At 35.0% G+C, this 22,064-nt stretch overlaps 1 protein-coding gene across 17 annotated transcripts in view; it reads left to right on the forward strand.

The window, feature by feature from the left end:
• lmo3 (LIM domain only 3) overlaps positions 1-14,710 on the forward strand; it is a 67,049-nt gene extending 52,339 nt beyond the window's left edge. For 9 of the 17 annotated variants that reach the window (XM_087246742.2, XM_087246739.2, XM_087246743.2 and 6 more), the window contains 1 exon segment: positions 13,433-14,710. In XM_087246742.2, coding sequence (XP_087102868.1) covers positions 13,433-13,538 — 106 coding nt within the window. In that variant the 3' untranslated portion in view covers positions 13,539-14,710. 17 annotated transcript variants of the gene reach the window in all.
• Positions 14,711-22,064: the final 7,354 nt, after the last annotated feature.

Below are 22,064 nucleotides of genomic sequence, written 5' to 3' on the forward strand. Positions count from 1 at the left end.
TAAGTTTAAGCACTTCAACAAGCCTGTTTTTTTCCCCGCTTGGCAAGCCAAGCTGACGTCACATGGGGGCGTGGCAGCATCGACGATTCTATTTTTTGATTCGATAATCGAAATTGAGCATAAATTTCGATCGATTTAGATTTAAAATCTAAATCGTGACACCCCTAATATTTACATCGAGAAGCAATAATGAGTCATCCTGCACTACAAGAAGAAAGCCCCACCCCCTTTCTTTAAATTAATTACTTTGTCAATACTGTGAGAGACTCTTAATGAGACTGACCAAAAGTAAATCTGTTGTCTCTTGTGTTATTAGTTATGTTTCCAATCAAAAATGCTAATTAACTCCATGCGCAAAACTGGATTATCGCATAAAATACATGCAAATAAAGCAGTGTTTCCATCTAACGAGTCAAACCGAACAAAATCGTCACTTCCTGATTATCTAGTGCCAAATATCAACTGTAAAAACTGAATCTGCTGCGGTAGGAGAAGCTGAATGAATCTTTCCTTCATTTAATACATGACTTGCACCTCAGAAGGAAATCCTGACATGTAGTTAACGCACGGCGACGTTTGAAGTCGTGAGACATGGAGCTCAGACAGTCTTGACAGTTCTGAAGGTAATTAATAATACAATAACACTAATATTGAAACGGTTACAACGTTTTAGAATGAGCAAAACAACATTTCAAATGTTTTACAATATAGTCAGCCTGCTGGTTTGTTTATTCACACATGATCTCTAATAACATAATCACATGACCTTTTTTAATGCGCATACTGGAATTTGTTCAGTAAAAGTGTTTCCATCGCAGTTTATGCGCATCTTATCGATTAAAAAGTTTATCCTACTCAGTTATTCGCATATGTTTTTTAAGCGCATTTTCAAAACTTAAACCCATCATGGCGGTTCCATCAACCGTGTTTTTATACGCATATTCAAAATGAGCATAAAGGTGGATATATAGGTGGATGGAAATATAGCTAATGTCATTAAACAAATATATTTTTTAAAAATGATGAATATAAATGGTATTTAAATATGTTTTTAGTAAATAAATTGTAGCCTTGAGAAAGCTATGATATTAGCTAATAATTACAGTCAGAAGAAATGATGAGTCATCCTGCACTAGAAGCAAGCCCCACCCCCTTTTCTTTTTTGTGAATTTGATTAGTCAATAATGTGAGAAACACTTAAAGGGACAGTTCACCCAAAAACTGAACATTCCGTCATCATTTACTCACCGACTTTTATCCAATCAAATGCTTTCTATTTACTTGCTTCCATTGCACTGACTGTAGTTTTTCCACTTTCATCATTTTTTTTTCTGTCTACTTTCATATACAGCTCTCTTCCCTTCTCATTTCCCCTCCTCAAACAATATTAAAGAGGCCGTGGCCTTTAAAAGAGCCATCTAATCCATCTTACCAAATGCTCTCCTTGTCGCCAGTGACATGGGACAGGCATTCTGATGCTTAGAGCAGGCTAGCGGGTCCACGGAGGTCACGCCGTGTAATTATGCTCCTTCACGAGGGTCAGAAATGTCCCGACATTAGCGTTTGATGCTTAAATTATGACAATCGAGCTTTTAATACAGCTGGACCACCCCTGCTTTTCCCCCACACACATCAGCAAGGCCATCATCTCCTACACAGTCGATTCATTAGCCAGGCCGCACAAAAGCACCATTAAATACTGAGCGTGATTAGCTTCATTTCCACAAAGCGACTGCTGAACTGTGTCTGTCTGGCTCACGTATAGCACATCTGAGTAGCAGAGAAAAACATTTCATCAGTCTTAAGCGAGTTATTCTTCAATTTTGAGGCATGTGGCTGCTAGGCTTTTAATGCCATCAAAAAGTATTATACATAATAAAATGACATTTGATTATGAATTAGGTGCCTCTTTTCTGAACGCTTCTGAGTGAAACGTATTTGCGGACTAACTAAATGATGAAAGGATCCATTGGAACTCTTTGGATTCCATAAAACAATGATAATTATAAAGGTAAATATTGTCATATGATTGTTAAGGATTGAGTTGAGAGAAGTGCAGTTGCTCAGAAAATGCTAAAAGCCTCCAACTGTCATGAATTGCAAAAAGGGATAAAGAATGAGTCACTGATTACATTTATTTTGGACTATGGACTAACTAAAAGTGATTCGGTGAGAGCTGTGCTTTTAATTATGAAAAGCCCATCACTTTAAAGGTCCCATGAAATTAAAATAAAGTTTATTTTAGATGTTAGCATCAGCATTGTTAGTTTTAAAGATATCTATAAGCTAGTGTGCTCCAAAACAGTGACACAATTCACGTTTAGAAGATATAAAACTGACATAAACATGTAAAGCTTGTAGTTTGTCACTTCCGCCTAAATCAGGGGTGTCCTTACTCCTGGAGGGCCGGTATCCTGCAAAGTTTAGTTCCAACCCCAATCAGACACACCTGGACTAGCTAGTCAAGCTCTTACTAAGCTTTCTAGAAACATCCTTGCAGGTGTGTTGTGGTAAGTTGGAGCTAAAACCTGCAGGACACCGGTCCTCCGAGTGTGGACACCCCTGGCCTAAATGAATCGATGGTTTTATTCAAGTCACCTCATACTTCAGTTTCTCATCACATCATAACCAATCACATGCTCTCTAGTATCTGACATGCCCCGCCCCCTTCAAAACGCTTTTCATTTGCTTTTCATTTGATGCACTTAAGCTTAACCACCCTCACTAGCAGAGCAGTGATGAAACAAAACGCTATTGGCTGTTTTTGAAAAAAGGAGGAGGAGCTATACTATCTCCCACCCTCTCTTCGAGTTACGGTTGAGATTACATCAAACCTCAAATAAAAATGCACATTTCAAAGAAACGAGATGTTTAAGATTATTAAAATCACAGCCGAAATGTATTACTTTCAGCCTGATCTCAAGAGTAAATGTAACTATTGTACGTTTTGTCAATTTAGTAGCTAATTCATTCAAAATCGAGTTGAGATGTATGAAAATGTATGATATTTAAAAGGAGATGGTGCACTAAACCCCACCACTAACCCAACCATCACTAATGAGCAAACTAAAAACGTAAAATGTAAAAATCCGTACTAAAATGTAGGAGTGAGATCATACAAATTCATACAAATTATCTACTAAATCAAAACTAAATGAATTGGCGTGAGATATTGTTGATTGCATTAGGAAAGCTTCATATTTACTAATGTATCTTCATATTTATATTTATTTTACGTTAAAAAGCTTTTGAAAGATAGTGAAAGGGTCATTTATAACTATATTCCTTAAATTGAATTTTTTGCCACTACATAAAAATTAGTAAATCATACAGTAAGTGAATTAATAATGTATATAAAAAAAGAGTATTTATTAAATTTGAGTAAAGTGTAAACATTTGTTTCATTCTATAGATGTCAGTGCAGTACACTCCTGCTCCATGTCATCCATAAACCATCCCATTGTCCCACACAGCCATATTTAACCTGCTGTGAATATGCATGTCTTTGGCTGTGACTGTGCTCATGCAGCTTGAGGTTGTTTGCTGAGCTCCGTGAGCGTGAGTGCGGTGTTTTTGTGTGGTTTGGAGACTCCAGCCGGCCGTTAGCCACAGATCAGCCCTAAAGGGACAGTTAATCGATGAGCCTGTCGTCCACTCAGGCCTCATCAGCCCAGCTCATGAGTCCCAGTACCCGGTGATGAGGCCGGGCCGTGCCGCTCACCGGCCCCATGGGACACCCAGAGCAGGGCGGCAGGGCAGGAGGGTCACCGGTACGGGTCACTGTCCTTGTCGGACAGTCTGAGCCAAATTAGGCTGCGGTAACTTTAAGCTACAGCATAGATGACGGCAGCGTCCTCTCAGAGACATTTGCAAACCTCAATTCTAGCTGTCAGTTATTGCGTTATTTTATGACCGACCTTGAATTTAAACATATGTTTAAGTTGAATTGATTAAAGTGGTATAACCAAGTTTTTCAAATGACTTAAAACAGCTTGTATGATTAAAATAATTTGAAACTTATTATAATAAAACTGATTTAAGATGGCTCGTATGACCTAATAAGTTGAAAAATGGTTATGTATTTGCAATTAAACGGATTTAAAACAGGCTCATTTGACTCATGTAAGTTGAAACAGGGTTAATTTATTGTAGCCTAATGAAACTTATAAAAGATAGCTTGTATGACTTAACCTGAAATGGGGTTAACTTTTTGTAATTAAACTTACTTAAAACACCTCATTATGACCTAAATAAGTTGAAATATAGTAAACTTATTTTAATTAAACTGACTTAAAACAGCTTGTGTGACTTAAGATGAAATGTGGTTAATTTAATGTAAATAAATTGATTTAAGATAGCTCATATGATGTAAATAATTTGAAACATGGTTAACTTATTGTAGCCTAATGAAACTGATGTAAAAAGGCTTTTATAACTAAGTTGATATGTAGTTAACTTATTGTAATTAAACTGACTTAAAACAGCTCGTATGACTTAAATAAGTTGAAATATGGTAAACTTATTATCATTTAAATGATTTAAGATAGCTTGTATGACTTAAGCTGAAACTTGGTGAACTTATTGTAATTAAACTGAGTTAAAACAGCTTGTGTGACCTAAATAAGCTGAAATGTGGTTACCTCATTGTAATTAAACTAACATAAAACAGCTTGTATAACTTAAGTTTCAACTTTAATTACAATGGTCAACTTATTGTAATTAAGATAGCTCATATGACTTAAATAAGTCGAAACATGGTCAACTTATTGCAGCTTAATGAAACTGATTTAAGATAGCTTGCATGACTTAAGTTAAAACGTGGTTAACTTATTGTAATTCAACTTACTTAAAAGAGCTCATATGACTTAAGTTGAAATATGGTAAACTTAGTATAATTAATCTCACTTAAAACAGCTTATGTAACTTAAATAAGTAAAACGTGGTTACCTCATTGTAATTCAACTGACTTGAAGCAGCTTGTATGACTTAAGTTGAAACGTGATTAACTTATTGTAAATAAATTGATTTGAGATCGCTCATTTGACTTAAATAAGTTGAAACATGATTAACTTATTGTAGCCTAATGAAACTGAGTTAAGATAGCTTGCATGACTTAAGTTGAAACGCAGTTAACTTATTGTAATTAAACTGACTTAAAACACATTGTTATGACTTAAATAGGTTGAAATATGGTAAACTTATTATCATTAAACTGATTTAAGTATGACTTAAGTTGAAATGTGGTTAACTCATTGTAATAAAACAGACTTAAAAGAGCTCATATGACTTAAGTTCAAACTTGGTTAACTTATTGTAATTAAACTGACTTAAAACAGCTTATGTGACTTAAATAAATTGAAACGTGGTTAAATCATTGTAATTAAACTGACTTAAAACAACTTGTATGACTTAAGTTGAAATTTGGTTAACTTATTGTAATTAAATTGATTTAAGATAGCTCATATGACCTAAATATTTTAAAACATGGTTAACTTATTGTAGCCTAATGAAACTGATTTAAGATAGTTTTTATGACTAAGTTTATATGTGGTTAACTTATCGTAATCAAACTGACTTTAAAAAGCTATATTTAACATAATAAAATCTGAAACTTTGAATTAGACGAGTATGTTCTGTTTTAATATCCCAATGAAATGAAAATAAATCTGAAATAAAGACGTGATCTTATTTTGACTCAAGAATCCTATCGAGAGCTTGTGAATCCGAACAGACTCGTGACCCCTGAATTGATCCTGTCCTACATTGCAGACACCGCTGCAGATGGGCTCAGTTCAATCTCCTTTTCTAATGCGATGACGTCGAGTTTCTTTCTCTCAGTCTATAGACCTCCCTGCGTGATTCATTTCCTTTCGCTCTTTCAAGTCGTCGCTCCTCCACTCAGCGCCAGCATGTTATTTCACAGAAGAGGAATGTTACTACTCTAGTTAACACAGACCTCAGAGGCAAATAGCTGACGAAGCCATACATCATTAAGTCCACTGCCTTGGAAGCCATCTTTTCTTTAACAAGACGGGTCTCAATAGACATATTCATCATTACTGTCACACCTGAGGAAAAGGAGAGAGGCGACGGCGGAGAAATGAAAGAAAGGGAATAAGAGGGAATGATGCCAAGAATTTATAGGTGTTTTAATATAAAAAAACAGGGGGTCAATTAATTAATTTTGCCTATTAATCATTAATTTAATATTAATATAAATTTATTATTAATGATAATAATAATAATAATAATAATAATAATAATAATAATTATAATTATTATTATTATTATTATTATTAATAATAATAATAATAATAATAATAATATTGTTATGATAAAGTTCACAGCAATAAAATAAATATTAAATAAATAAATAAATAAATAAATAAATAAATTCAAGCAAGTTAATTAGGGTGCGTTTCACAAACATTAACATAACTCTCGGATGAACTATCATAGAACGGTCCATTGTTTGGGGAAAGAACGATGTAATGGAGTGTTTCCCAAAATAATATTTGCTTTGTTGCAGATCCATTTTGAACCACGTTAGTTATAACGTAAAACATCCAACTAACAACTTCTTTAGAGAATTTTTTTTTTTTTTTGTGCAAATTATATTGTTTTACACGCACGCTCAGTAAAAAACAACAACATAAGTTTTGGTAAAAACATGCACTCATTTTGAAATATACACTCATATTGCATTTATAATAAAATATGTTAAGTTTTTTTTTACAAATATTATTAAGAAAATTCCATATTCAGCCTTGATGTCATTCGCTACGGTTTTTAATGACGTGTGACTTGTATTGAGTTAAAAATCCAACGCAAACTCACGGCAATTTGTAACTTTTTGATTTAGTGGCTAATTCGTATCAATTTGTAGGATTAATTCATACAATTTAGTACGATTTGCTCATCATCCAATGACAGTTGGGGAAAGGGGTGGGTTTGGGAGCCACGACTCCTTTTTAAAATCATAAATTTTCGTACGAATTAGTCACTAAGGTGACAAAACATAAAATACCAACACAATCTCACGGCAATTCAAAACTTTTTGATTTAGTGGCTAAGTCGTATGAATTCAAATGATCTAATTCATACTATTTAGTACGATTTGCTCATCAGCCAATGACACTTGGGGTTAGAGGTGGGGTTAGGTGCTACACCTCCTTTTTAAAATCATACATTTTCGTATGACTGAACTTGAACGAATTTGTACAAATTAGCCACTAAACTGACAAACCGTAAAAAACTCATGTTTCCTCGTGAGATCAGGCTGAAATTACTTACGTTTCCTTGTGAGATCAGGCTAAAAAATCCGATCTGTTTACACTGCAGACACGAGAACACAGATCCGATTCATATCGGATAAATTTCCACATATGACCAAGGCCTGAATCGGATTTGAGTAAATCGAATTCATGTCATTTGTTCCTGCTTACATGTACATGGGCCATGTCCGATCTGTGCAGCGTAAATGCAGCCTCAGACATTTTTAAAGCATTTTTGTAATGTTAGTTAATAAATACATAATTTATTTATTCGTGTACATTCACTTTAAATCCAAAAATAAACAAACAAGTCTTTCTTCATTGTTAGTTTATTCATCCGACTCAATGCTTAAACGCAACCAGCTAACAAACTTTGTTTTTAAATACTTCATGTAATTTACCAACAGGTTAGGAGCCTCTATTAATTGCGTTCACTTTTAATCTCAGCATTTTCATTACAATTAACCACCCTCAATTAAATCATCAAAACGACTGCTTTGGAAACTGTATGAAAAGGCCCAAATTTCCGGTCACACCTGAGCAAACACTAGATCAAATGCATTTACTTTTTTTTTTCTCCCCCGCTTCCACTTGATGGGAAATACTAAAAAGCAATTAAAGCAATCTGAAGTCGAACTCATCTGGGAGGAGAGATTGAAAAGGGGGCGACGCATCAAACTAAGGCTAATGTAGGTGCCGGGAAACATGTGGCGATCGGTAATGACTGCACGAGGAGAGAAAAACGGAGGGCAGCGCAAGGGCATTTATTACCGCTACCTCTGATGGGCTGACTGCAATATCCTCGTCATAATTGGCACACAGATGTCACAAACGCTGTTGACATTTCACCAAGCAGAAACAATTTGGCGCAGCGGAGCGGGGCGGCGACGAGGCTAAGAGGGAGCCGAAAAACACAGGCTGTAAATAAACACAGAGAGATCCTATTAGCCGAGGGAAAAAGCGAGAGATGGAGGTGCTCAGAAGAGGAGGTGGAGAGGGGCCAGGATGTCAGAAAAGACAGACACTAATGGATTCCTGGCAAGAATGTGTCATTTAAACAGGACGTTTTTATTGGAGTGAATGACACCATTACATTAAGCACACCTCTGCTTTGTGTTAATCACCGTGTCAACAAGCGCGATTAATGGATATTACTTGTTGATACTTGGGCCAGACTAATGGCTGCGGCTTTCCGGTTGACATTGGTGTGTGTGTGTGACGAATAAAAAAAAAAAAAAAGTTTTCTGGAGCGCATGGTGGAGAGGGAGGTTTATAAAGTATGCTAGTCACTATATTGAGCAAAGACTTTCAGATCATCTTGAGGACTTTTGATAGAATCTGAATGTAAATTGAGCTAAATTGATAGTTGGTACCCAGCAACCTCATATGATGTTGATCTTTAGTTCAATTTTGATTGCGGCGTTAGTGACCAAAATTTCACGTCAATTTGCTGTTTGATACTGACGTCAGCTGGCGTTGATATTTGATTGGTTTTAGGTTTTTGCTTTAACTAACGAAAATCCAACATCATTTTATCATCCATACAACATCAAAGTCTAACATCATTGACATTTATCTTTGGTTGGTTTTATGTTGAGTTGGCCTAATTACCCAACTAAAATTCATCGTGACTTTGGAGTCTGACCTCTAACTGACGTTTGATTCCGACGTCAACACGACTTTCATACACAACCAACATTCAAAGTTATTCTGTTGGAGTCCAACGTCAATTTTACATCTGTGTGATGCCCGGTAGTGCAGGGTATATTCACACTATATTCAGTCATTGTCTTATCACTTATGATAGAATTGAAAGTGAAATTTTGATAGCAAAATACACTATCAATAATATCCAACGAGGTCATTTTAGTGTGGAAAAACACATTTATTTACTATAACATCAGAGTCTAGAATGGCAGCAAAAATGAGCAGAATTAAGTGAGTCTTAATTCTCAAACACTATTTTATTTATTTAGTTATTTATTCATTGATCCATTCATTCATTCATTCATTTATTTATTTGTATGCATATTTGTTTTTCCTTATATTTCTTTCTAAAGCTATTTTTTGGTTTTAACTTTAGTTAAATTTAAAATGCAATTAGTTTATGAGAACATGAGTATTAAACTTTTTCTATCTCATCAACTATTTATAATATTAATAAAAATAATATTTACATTTTTGCTTAAAAGATGGCCACATTAATTTATAGTGTAAGTGCTTCATTGGAACTTCATTGTGACATTTACTTTTGTTTTTAAGAAAAAAAAAAGACAAGTCTAAATGATTTTCTGTGAAATTCAACTGCAAAATGCTTGAATTTGATCTAAGTTAAATTATTTTCTTCATTTCCCCATTAATATCTCCTTTACATAGATTTTTTTTCTGAAGCTACTTTTTGGTTTTGAACTTTTGAACTAGTTAAATTTAATATGCAATTAATTTGCGATTACATCCGTATTAAACTTTTTTCTATCACATCAACTAATTATTATAAGATTCAAATGTTTGCTTAAAATTGGCCCCATTCAGTGCTTCACTGTAGCTTTGACATTTACTTCTGTTTTTAAGAAACAAAAGATGAGTCTAAATCATTTTCTGTGAAATTCAATGGCAAACGGTTCTATTTAATAATTTATTTATTTATTTATTTTGCCCATTTAATATTTCCGTAATTTTTTTCTCTCAAGCTACTTTTTGGTTTAACTTCTTAGTTCAAATTAGTTTGTGATTACATGACCATTAATCTCTTCTCTAATCACCTCAAAAGCACACACACACACACACACACACACACACACACACAGACTGACTTGTTCACAAAATATTACTACACCCAAAAAAAAATTTTTGCAGCTTGCTCTTATATAAATGAGCAGAATGAACAGTTATTGAGGTTTTTGGGGGGACAACTTAATTGTTTTTTTTTTTCAATCTTATTAAAGTTAAAGTAAAGTAAAAATAATTAAGTTAATCGATTTGTGTTGGGACAACAAAGGATTTTGCCCCTTTTACACATACAGACCTTTCTGGAAAAATTACAGGCTAATTAAAGGGATCATGTGTAAACATGCCCATTTTGAAAATACCAGTAAATTCATTTCTGTAATTTTCTGGAAAGAGAAGTTGTAACATTGCCGGTAATTTGTCGGAATGCTGCTCTGAGTGAAAGCAGAAGGGAAATTGCCGGAAAGAGCGTGTTTACGTCAAGAACGCGCGGACGTGAGACGTCTACTCCAGTCAATCAGAACATTCAGACACATTCACATCTGCGCTGTTTATAAAAATAAAAGCCTTTAAATATTTTTAGAGTCACATTTAGCTGCTAGATGTTAGTCAGATAATGTTTCTATGTTCCTTCTTAATGCCAACTGTGTAAACAATTATTGATTATGATAAACCCAGCATTTTACGGTGTAAATGTAAACAAATGATAAAGAAAGTATATAATTCTCAAGTACCTGTAAATCTGGAGGCTAACGCAGCTTAAAAAGCCTCATAAAGACTGAAGACGATACACATAGATGTTCACAACGAGACTAATAACACGCTTTGTGAAAACAGTACTTGCTGACTTTACCTCGAGATGAACTCTTCCTCTAACTATTCTTTAAAGCGAGCGCCTAACTTTTGCCAAACACAGCATTCCGATGCAAACTTCTAATCATTAAAATGGCACCAACAGAACACATCGTTTTTTTCTCCTGGTCCACAGGCGGGAGAGTTCGGTATAGGGAACAGTACGGCCAGTAGACACAAGCGCTGGCTCCGACCTTGTCGAACTCTCGCTGTGAGCAAGATAAGCGGCCCTCAGGACACCTAAACACACAGAGCGCTCGCTTTGGTTCCCTCTCCACCGCCTTCTTTGTCTCTCTCCTCTGCCTGACCAACATAATCTGCTTTCTGAAAGGTCAAGTGAGACAGCGGCCCGTCAGGCAGCGCTCCGTCTGTGGGGTATATTTATGAAACAGCTGCAGGTGGAGTAGATGCGAGGTTCACTCTGGAGATGCTCGTTCTCCGACGTGTCCGCAGGAAAACGCACGCTAATATTTGAGGGGGCGAGATGCGAGTCTGTGGGGAAGCCTGCAACTTTCGCTGGTAATGAGTCCTCCTGCGTCCCTCTAAAGTTACAATACAATACAATACAAGTGTATTTATATAGCACTTTTTTACAGGAACAACTGATATGGACTAAAGTAACTTGAAAACAGGCTGCAAACACTTTAAACAAGTAATAATTGATTTGATTTTGAACTATATACTGTACATTTATTAACCTTTATTTAACCAGGTAAGTCAATTGAGAACCAGTTCTCATTTACAATGACGACCTGGCCAAGAGGCAACATATAAAGCAGATATGAAGCCACAGAGACACAAAACAATAATGTCACAAATGCAAAGGATAATATATAAAACCATGGAAAAACTAAAAACAAGCACAGTACTACTGACTGGATTGAGTTATAAAAGTGTTGAGCTTTAAGGTCCAAGCAGCAGCAGCAGAAAACGGAAAAGAGTCGCGACCAAATGAAGTGTGAACTTATGAAAAGGTTAATAGAACAACTAGAGCGCAGATTTCAACATGTTTTCTGAATGTTAAGAAGTGACTGTAAATATTGTGGAGTTTTCCCAATAAGAGCTTTGTAAATGAACAGAAACCAAAGGCCAATTCAATAAAGAACACAATTGACAGTGATGAGTATTGAATGGCACACCAGTAACAAAACGAATTGCTGCATTGTTAATAGCATCCAGTTTGTGAAGGAGAGTTTTTGAAGCTGATCTGTAAATTAAATCCCCATAATCTAAAATTGGTAATAATGTTAATTTGACCTAATGTTGCTTTAAAGAGTGTGGAAAAGATTTGTTTCTATTAATAATAATAATAATAATAATAATTATAATAATAATAATAATAATTGCTTTTATTTTAGCCCAAATAAAACAAACAAGATTTAACCCAGAAGAAAAAAATTAAGGTCAAAATTGTTTCCCAAAACAAGAAAACTTTAACAGTATTTCCTATAGTATATTTTTTCTTCTGGTGAAAGTCTTATTTGTTTTATTTTGGCTAGAATGAAAGCAGTTTTTATTTTTTTTAAGACATTTTATGGTCAATTTTATTAGACTTCTTAAGCCAGTGGCCACCAAACTTGTTCCTGGAGGTCCGGTGTCCTGCAGATTTTAACTCCAACCCTAATCAAACAGACCTGAACAAACTAATCAAGGTCTTACTAGGTATAACAATATGTATACAATAAGTATTACAAGGTATACTTGAAACAATAAATGTATAGAGATGTCACTGGGGTGGTACCTTTTCAAAAGCTACATATTTGTACCTAAAGGGTGCATAATGGTACCTCAAAGGTGTTTTAGGTACATTTGGGCACTAATATTGATGTTTGGGGAACCACTGTAGACTCGTTGGGTACAAATATGTGTCTTTTGAAAAGGTACTGCCCCAGAGACAGCTCCTGTACCTTTATTTCTGAGAGTGCAGTGTAAGCTATGAGACTACTCATCCCTGTTTTTTATAGTTCTAGCAACATGAAGTAAATCCGAAAACATGGATCTGAGTGATTTTGACAGACGCAGTAGTTCAGATGCCCCCTAAAAAAATGCAGGTTGCTGCCTCCCAACATTGGGTCAAATATGGACCATCGAGTTAAAAAGAACAATTTAAATTAAATTGGAAAAAATTACCGTTATTTAAAATTAAAAGTTGATGCGTATTTGATCTGACTGTGTTACAACAAACAACTCAGCATTTTTTAGAGTGGTACTGAGGTGTCTACTTCCCCAAGAACTAAAAAAAGGAACTTTAAAATCAATTCTGTTTTTGGCAGATGAAAGGAATATTTCACATGAAAAAATCTAATTTACTCAAAGTTCCAAGTCTTCATGAGCCTCTTTTTTTTCTGTTGAACACAAACGTAAATATTTTGAAGAATGTTGGAAACTAAAATACTATAGGAGTCAATGACCATGCTTATAAAACATCTTCTGACTTAAACTGAAAAATTTAAGGCGAAGAAGCACTTATCTGCTTATCGTTTTTTTTTTTTAAGAAAGACCCCCTGACTCTGAACACAGGTTGTACTGTACTGAATGCAGATATGTAAACGCTGTGTTTCTGTTTGGCCTCCCTGCAGGTTCTGCGTCGGAGACAAGTTTTTCCTAAAGAACAACATGATCCTCTGTCAGACAGACTACGAGGAGGGATTGATGAAGGAGGGCTACGCGCCGCAGGTCCGCTGACCATCCCGCGACTTCACAGCTCACAGGAGGACTTGAAGTGGACATGCAATCAGACACACAAAGCACTAGTGTCCTCTCCAGCCCCTGTGCCCCCACATCACACTGTATATACGAAGAAAGGGACGGTGTACTGTACAGATTAGCCATAGAGACTTTTTTTTTTTTTGTAAGTCGGAAGAACATTCGAAGAAGGACCAAGACTGTGGTTCTGATTTAACAACAATGCCTGACGGCCTTATGAAGACCAGACTTTTGTGAACACAAACACCAAACCCCCCACATTGCCATTAACAGGGTGAAGATTATGTTGTAAAAACAAAAATTGATCATAAGATCTCAGGTTCAATGGGTTTTCTCATTGTCCGTTGTGATTTCTTTCGTCTGCATTACATCTGAACCGGGATTTGGAGTAATTACGAACAGCCAATCAGGAGATCTTTGACGTGTAATGTATAGTTATGAGAACCAATGAGATTTCACAGTGGGCGGAGCTACTCTGTGTCCTGATTAAAATGCTTCGAACTGATCTTTGGCCTTCGACATCTTTAACAGCAAGTTCATTGGTGACATTATGACTTTTTTATACTTAAAAAGACCCGATGCGAACATTTGTGCAAAGGAAACTATGAGTTAGTTTCTTCACTGTATTTATTTAATAGGCTTTTCGTCATTGCGTGTACTTCAAGGCTCGTCCCTGACATGTTTATACCTGAAGAGTTTTCAAGCATCTCCTCCAGACGTGACGAACACCACCTCGTATTTGTTTTTTGTTGCTTTTGAGCGGCCCATGATCAGAACCCTGTTTAAACACAATCAGGTCGCATTACTGGAGAATACCTGGTCGGAGGATTTGCCTTTTACCGGGTTTTGTTTACTATCGACTCTCAAGCGCAAATCACTACTGTAGCCTACAATGTTGATAATCCTTTTATGGGCTATGATTACCTTTGGGAACCGAGGGAATATAGCCTAGAGAAAAATATGAAGACAGACTTAATTTGTATATGGTGGTTGTATATATTTAAAACAAAAAAAAATATTCCTTTTTGCTTGCTATTGTATATGGATTTTCTTTTTATGTGTTATTCAGCATGAGATGTTTATTTTTAGGACGTGTACATACTGTACTGTAATCATTTTAAGCACAAATGTAATACAGTTTTATTGTGTTAGCACTGTGTGGCGGCTTTCTTTGTGTCTTCTGCTCTTTTTTCTCTCTCTCTGCAAAAAGCATTTGGCACTTTCCACAAATTGGGCACAAATAGAACATGAAATGCTTAAAAAGCAAAATGTTTCTTTGCTACAAATGATTGGGGAGAAAAAGTGTTTCTGAGCTTCAGAAAAGGTTGACTGACAATCTCAGGATGCTGGATCCGAGTTTATTTTCTATTCAGTTGTTTTCTGTAACAAAAATAAAACTAAACTTTTTTTTTCACCAATATAGATTTTTGGTGATGCAGATAAATGTTTTATGTTCAACTTCAACATTTTCTTAAATAAAATAAAATACAATAAATCATTTAAAAGAACACACAACAAAAATTTGAATAAAATAAAACAAAGTAAAATAAAACATGACAAAACACATAACAAAAATAAAAAAACAACAAAACAAAATTAAATTAAATTAAACATGTATCGGAACAGAAGACAAAAAAGTTAAATAAAATAAAACAAAAAATAAAATAAAACATAACATAACAAAACAAAGCACAAAAATAAATAAAATACAATATAACACACAAGAAAAATTTTAAATAAAACAAAACAAAATAAATTAAAACATTTAACAAAGCACAAAAAAAACAATTAAGATAAAATAAAATAAAACATAAAAAAACACATAAAATAAATAAAATAAAATAAACATTTAACACAACACAAAAAAATTATAAAATATATCAAAACTAAATTTCACAACAGAACACACAACAAAAATAAAAATGATTTTTTTTTACAAAATAAAATAAACATATAACAGAAAAAACAAACAATTAAATTAAAACAAAACAAAATAAAATAATAAAACAAAACAAAGAACACAAAACAAAGATTTCAATAAAACCAAACAAAATAAAATGAAATAAAACATTTAACAGAACAAAAATTGAAATAAAACTAAATAAAATAAAACATAGCAAAACACAAAACAACTATTAAAATAAGACAAAACAAAATAAAATATTTAGCAGAACAAGACACAGAAAATAAAATAAAACTAAACCAAATAAAACATATAACAGAACACACAATTTTTATAAATTAAAACAAAATTAACTAAAATAAATTTAACAGAACACAAAACCAAAATTTGAATAAAATAAAACAAAATAAAATAAAATATAACATTTAATAGAACAAAAACAAAACAATAAAATAAAACTAAATAAAATAAAACAAATAACAGAACACACAACAGAAATGTAAATAAAATAAAACATTTAACAAAACACACAACAACAATTAAAATAAAATAAAACATTCAACAAAACACAAAGCAACAATTAAAATGAAATAAAACATTTAACAGAACAAAAAACATAAAATAAAATAAATGTCAATAAAATAAAACAGAACAGAACACACAACAAAATTTGTAATAAAAATAAACAAAGAAAAGTAAATTAAAACATTTAAAGGAACACAAAACAAAAATAATAATAAAATAGAACATTTAACAGAACAATCAAAATGAAGATAAAATTATAAAAAAAATATTTAGAAATGACAATTTAAAATATTTGTAAAAATCGTAACTTGTGCTTGAAGAAAATTATTCTTATATAAATTGTTAGATATATTCAAGAAGATCAAAATTGTAATATTAAATTAAGTATGCAGGCATATTCAGTTAACTATGATCTGTTTTCATGCTAGGCTAATCTTCATGCTACAAAACATTTCTAAACTACAAAAAAATAAACAAATCACACTAAAAAAAAGTACAGAAAATGGCATTTACCATCTAGATCTCTCTCTCCCTCCGACTGTGTAAAAAGAAAAGCTGATGGGCCGGTTTGCATACACTGTCATTTCTCAGACGGAGTGTTTACTGAAGCGATTTGGGTTTAAGTGCTTCGCTCAAGGGCAGAAGTGTAGATGTGGTGCTGAACTTCAGGTCTTCACTCCATTAACCCATCCAGCAGAGCGTGAGCCACTTCCGCTTCTCTGATTGATCACAAGTGCAATTTGTCATTTTGTCGTCCATTTTGTTGTCATTGGCCCTCAAAAAGTTCCACCCCTTTAGACTGTGGGGGGAAAACAAGGGTGAGCGGCAGAGAAATGGATTGTTTAACTGCGAGTTGATTGGTAAACGTGAGCTAAAACTAATGTAAGCGACAGGTCAAAATCTATTTAGGACGCTTTCACATCTGTGGTTTGGTTCATTTGGTGTGGACCAAGAGCAACAAGTGATACATTGTAGCATTTTTCTGCCGTTTTTGGGTCCTTTTCACACCACACTGATTGCTTTGGTGCGAACCAGTTGTAAAGAACCAAGATGCAGTCATCTGACAAAATCCACATCACTCACTGGCCAGATGTTATTGAACATATTTCCTAAACTGCGTTTTTATTGGTCAGAATTAACATGCAGAAAAATGCCAATGGAACTCCCGCAAGTAAACAAACCGGCAGACACAAAGTGTCACTTTTTACCATGGAGTAAAAAGTGGCTGATGTATCCCTGCTCATAGTATACTATACAGTTTGTATACGTCACTTTAGACAAACTATACATTGCGAGAATGAAGCTCAATGTTCTAATGCATCGCAAATGGCAAAGGCGCATCGCAAGTCACTTTAGGAGGAGGGGTGAATTAGTTTAGCTAAACTGCGACATGCTCATCTTATGGAAATATTACCAACAATCCATCAGGAAATGCTTTACCCTCTCTCGTCCTGTTGGTAAAGCCCTGTCAACAAATATTTTTCCTCCACGCCCCATAAATGGGACAGCGCATCGAACTGCGGCAGCTTGATTAGTCCAAAAAGGCGCAGTACTGTTTGCGGATGGGTCTGTTTTAGTTCGGATCATATTCTCACTACAAACGAATCGCTCCAGGGTTTGTTTGAAACCGTACAGAGACCACCTCTTTGTTTTGTGTTTACCTTATGATTAAAGTTGTTGCACGTCCGTCCGTCCTGCCTCAAAGTGAGCGAGTTTGAGCCACTTGTACATTAAGGAAGCATTCAGAAAAAACGAAACACCAGCGAAGAAACTCGACACATAAACACTAATTACCAACTAGCGTTTCTGAAGTGTTATTACAGAGCGACACAAACAGCGCGCAGAAGTATAAATACACAGCTACACGCATTGCATGCGCCGTGGGCCATGCCGATCATTCAATGTAGAAGTGTAAACCAGGCTTTAGTCCCTTTGTTTATCATGGGTCGTCACAGCGGAATAAACTGCCAACTTATATAGCATATGTTTTACACACCCAATGCCCTTCCAGCTGCAACCCAGTACTGAAAAACACCCATACACACTCATTCACACACATTCACTACGGCCAATTAAGTTTATCCAATTCACTTATAGAGCTTGTATTTGGACTGTGGGGGAAACCAGAGTAGCCGGAGGAAACCCACGCAAATACGGAGGGTACATGCAAACTCCACACAGAAACTAAGGGCCTACTCATTCTTTGCTATCCGAACTGTGCAAAAGCCCATTTTCCGGATTGTTTGAGAAGTGTGAGTTCGCTGAATCAAGCTCAGGCATAGTTCACTTGGCCGGCCCTGGCCCGATTGAAAGAGGTGTGTCTGAGTGCGGTTCACTTGGGTTTTGGTGCGGTATGTTTGTAGTTTGAGTGCAAAACGCGCCAAAGCCCGAAACTGAAAGTGAGACGTGATTTTAAGCGACTGTTTCATATGGATTTATTAATCGCTCTTACTGTTCAATAAAGTCAAATTGCCCTGGATTATTAAAGACGCAAACCCCTCACTGCACGACAGCTGCGCACCTTAAGCAGACCTCCTCATTCCTGCAGCACGTGGGCTTTATGATTGTTTATGAGCGCCAAAAGTGGCGGATCTGTTCGACGAAATATCTGAATGCGTGTCACCGCATCCCTAAGGACTGTTTGGCGAAATATTTGACTGCATGTCACTGCATAACAAACCGTCTGAAACGCTTAAGAGAGCGCTTACTGAACAGTGCAGCATCGATGACGTAAGCGTGCCCAGGCCCAATTGCAGTGTGAGTGCGGGCCTTCGAGGGAGACGGGAGGGCGGACAACCGTGCTTTGGCCCGGTTCGAGGCAACTGTACATAGTGCGAGTACGGCCTAACAGTGCTAACCACTGAGCCACCGTGTGGCCACCTTGCTGTAAAATACACAGTAATTTTCACATTACAACTTAAAAATACAGTAACATACTGCATAAATGTCCTACAAGAAAATACAGTTCATATTACAGTTAAATACTGTGTAATTTACAAAAATCGTCATCAGTGAATTTAAAACCTTGGAAAAAAAGTTTTGGTCCTAAATACTCCACAAAATCATACACTAAAAACCATCAATATCATCTTTGTATAAACCTACGAAAAAGTGTGTAAAAAAGGCCACACTTGAGCACTTTAAAAGCTTTTCTAGTTCATCCCGAATCCAGAAGATCCTCCTCACTGTACGAGTGAAACGCTGAGATTAAAGTTGCTCTTCTAATTAAGGAGGCTGTTTAAAGTAGCCTGTGAAGTTTGACAACAGCGGCGCTCACTTCACATTACAGCCTATAATAAGCAGACCAATTAAACTAATTGAATTTCTTTAGCCCGAAACACAGAGGGGGGAAAAAAATGTCTTTGATTAGACTCAAGCTGTTAAGTCCTTCCATAAAAAGCAGAGTCGGCTCTGAAAGCTCAGCAGATAACAATCCAGTCTCCTCCGCTAATTCACTGTAATTGTCTCAAACGCTCAAGTGTTTGAAGGAGGATTTCGTGAAAGCGTACGGTTAACGTTAGCACTGCGGTCACTCCTTTTAGAGGGTGCGATGATATACGTACATGCTAATTGATGATTACCGCACTGTGCGACATTCATATAGAGAGATGCTAATGTAGAGATGAATTGTGTTCACACTGCAGATGAGATTTTTTTTATATTTAGTAACAAATACTTTATATACTGATAGTCTTTGATGATTTGAAGCGCTTCGTTTATCCTCTCTTGTAAGTCGCTTTGAAAAGAAGCGTCAAATAAATGAATAAATGTACATGTAAAGGAATAAAACTAGGTTTCAAATCACACTTTGAGAAATTAAATCTGAAATTTGGTAAGAGAAAGTGTGAAAAATCCTGCAGTTGATGAAATATTATAAATTAACAAGTAAATATGTGGATATTTTAATGAATGTGTGAATGAACGATTGGTTGATTGAATTAATAAATACTGTAAGTGAATCATGACATAAAATATAAACAAACAAATAAATGATTGTAGTTGAAATCAGTCTAATAAACAAACAAAAAAATAAACAAACAAACAAACAAACAAACAAACAAACAAATAAATAAATAAATAAATAGAACAACAAATAACTTGAATCAGGTTTTAAGATATAGAATTAAATATATTTACTATTTATTCATCAAAAAATAAAATAATTATATCATCAGATTTTAATTGTTGGATATGATTTGAATGTACATTCCAAAAAAAAAAAAAAAACACTGGGTTATTTCAACCCAACCACTGGGTTAAACATTAGTTATAAAATTATTTGTTTAAACAAACTCACCATTTTTATCCAATTTGGGTTGATTGAATTAACGAATACTGTAAGTGAATCATGTCATGAAATAAACACAAACAAATAAATGATTGTAGTTGAAATCAGTCTAATAAACAAACAAATAAATAAATAAATAGAACAACAAATAAATTAATGTAAAGAAATAGTTAAATAAATTATTAACCCCACCGTTGGGTTAAAATTTTGTTATAAATTCATTTATTTAAATAAACTCACCATTTTTTACCCAATTTGGTTTGAAATATGTTACGATGATCTTTAGAGTTTAATGTAATAATAAATATTTATTCAATTATAACATAAATTATTTATAAACAAATATGTAAATCAGACTTTTTGATGGACTTTATTGAATTAAAAACAAAAGATTATTAATTGAAATTATGTCTTGAAATACTCTCAAAACTTGAATTTTGCTGCTTGCTACTTTAAAATGAGCTGAATCAACACAATTCTTGAGGTTTTTGGTAAACTTAACCAATTTGTCTTGGAACCCAGCATTTTTTTACAGTGCACAGTAATGAACAAATAAATAAATAAATAAATAAATAAATAAATAAATAAATAAATAAATAAATAAAGATTGTAGCTGATGTTGATTTGAATCAGGTCTTAAACTAAATGTTTGACTGATTCATTGATGGATTCACTGGTTCATTCATTCATTAATTTCAGTGGATGTGGCTTGAACCAGGTCTTCAATCTTGATAACAGGTTTGCCTTTCCTTTTTTTGTGTGAACAAAGCTAAAGTAGCAGCATTTCTTCATACACTTCCTCTTTTATAACATATTTTTCATGCTAAAAATAAACCAAATGCACAAACCGTCTAATTTAACACACCATTGTATCAGGGCGATTTTCACAGGGATGTACTCAAACCTCCAGCCAACAGTAAAGGCAAACAAAAAGCAAATCGGATAATAAAACGCAGGATCCTTTAATAAAACAGTCATTAGGGGCGCTTAGAAAGTGAATGATCTGCCAGGGCACGTTTGGTTAGCAGCTGACTGACCAAACGGCTCCAGGGGTGAAAACAATGATCTGCGTGGACATGCCAATGCTATCTGAACCAGATAACACCGTCTTAATGACTCCTTATCCTTCTGCCTCTTTCTAGAGATGGACGCCACTGCAAAATATATTCCCGTCATGGACTCATTAGCTCTTTATTGCACCCATAATGGACTTAGAATTTTCGGTCCAATTCAAGTGTATGCTCTGCAATGGTGGGGGGGGGGGGACAGACGGCTCTCGGATAGATTACACAATAGCTAGTTACTGCTTTTACTATTGCTGATTAGCTTGTTATTTGCTGGTACTGGCAAAAAAAATAATACCTGTTTTCCTCAGACATTAAAGAGGTGTAAATCACTGTAGTCATACTACAACAACAACAACAACAAAAAAACACTTCTGCTGAATCACACTTTTTCAAATGTACAAATCTGTGTTTTTAATGTAATGTGTATTTATATAGTGCATTTATTGTGTATGCCCATACACCCAAAAGTGCTTCACGATCATGAGGGGGGTCTCTCCACACCACCACCAGTGTGCAGCATCCTCTTGGATAATGCGATGGCAGCCACAGGACAACAGTGCATGCTTGCTCACCACACACCAGCTATTGGTGGAGTGGAGAGACAGTGATACGGCCAATTCTGTGGATGGGGATGATTGTGAGGCCATGATCTGTTAAGGCTGATAGAGGGAATTTGGCCAGGACACCAGGGTCACACCCCTACTCTTTACGAGAATTTAGTT

Source organism: Danio rerio, chromosome 4, assembly GCF_052040795.2.
Source record: "Danio rerio strain M-AB ecotype USA chromosome 4, GRCz13ab, whole genome shotgun sequence".
NCBI classification, from domain to species: Eukaryota; Metazoa; Chordata; class Actinopteri; order Cypriniformes; family Danionidae; genus Danio; species Danio rerio.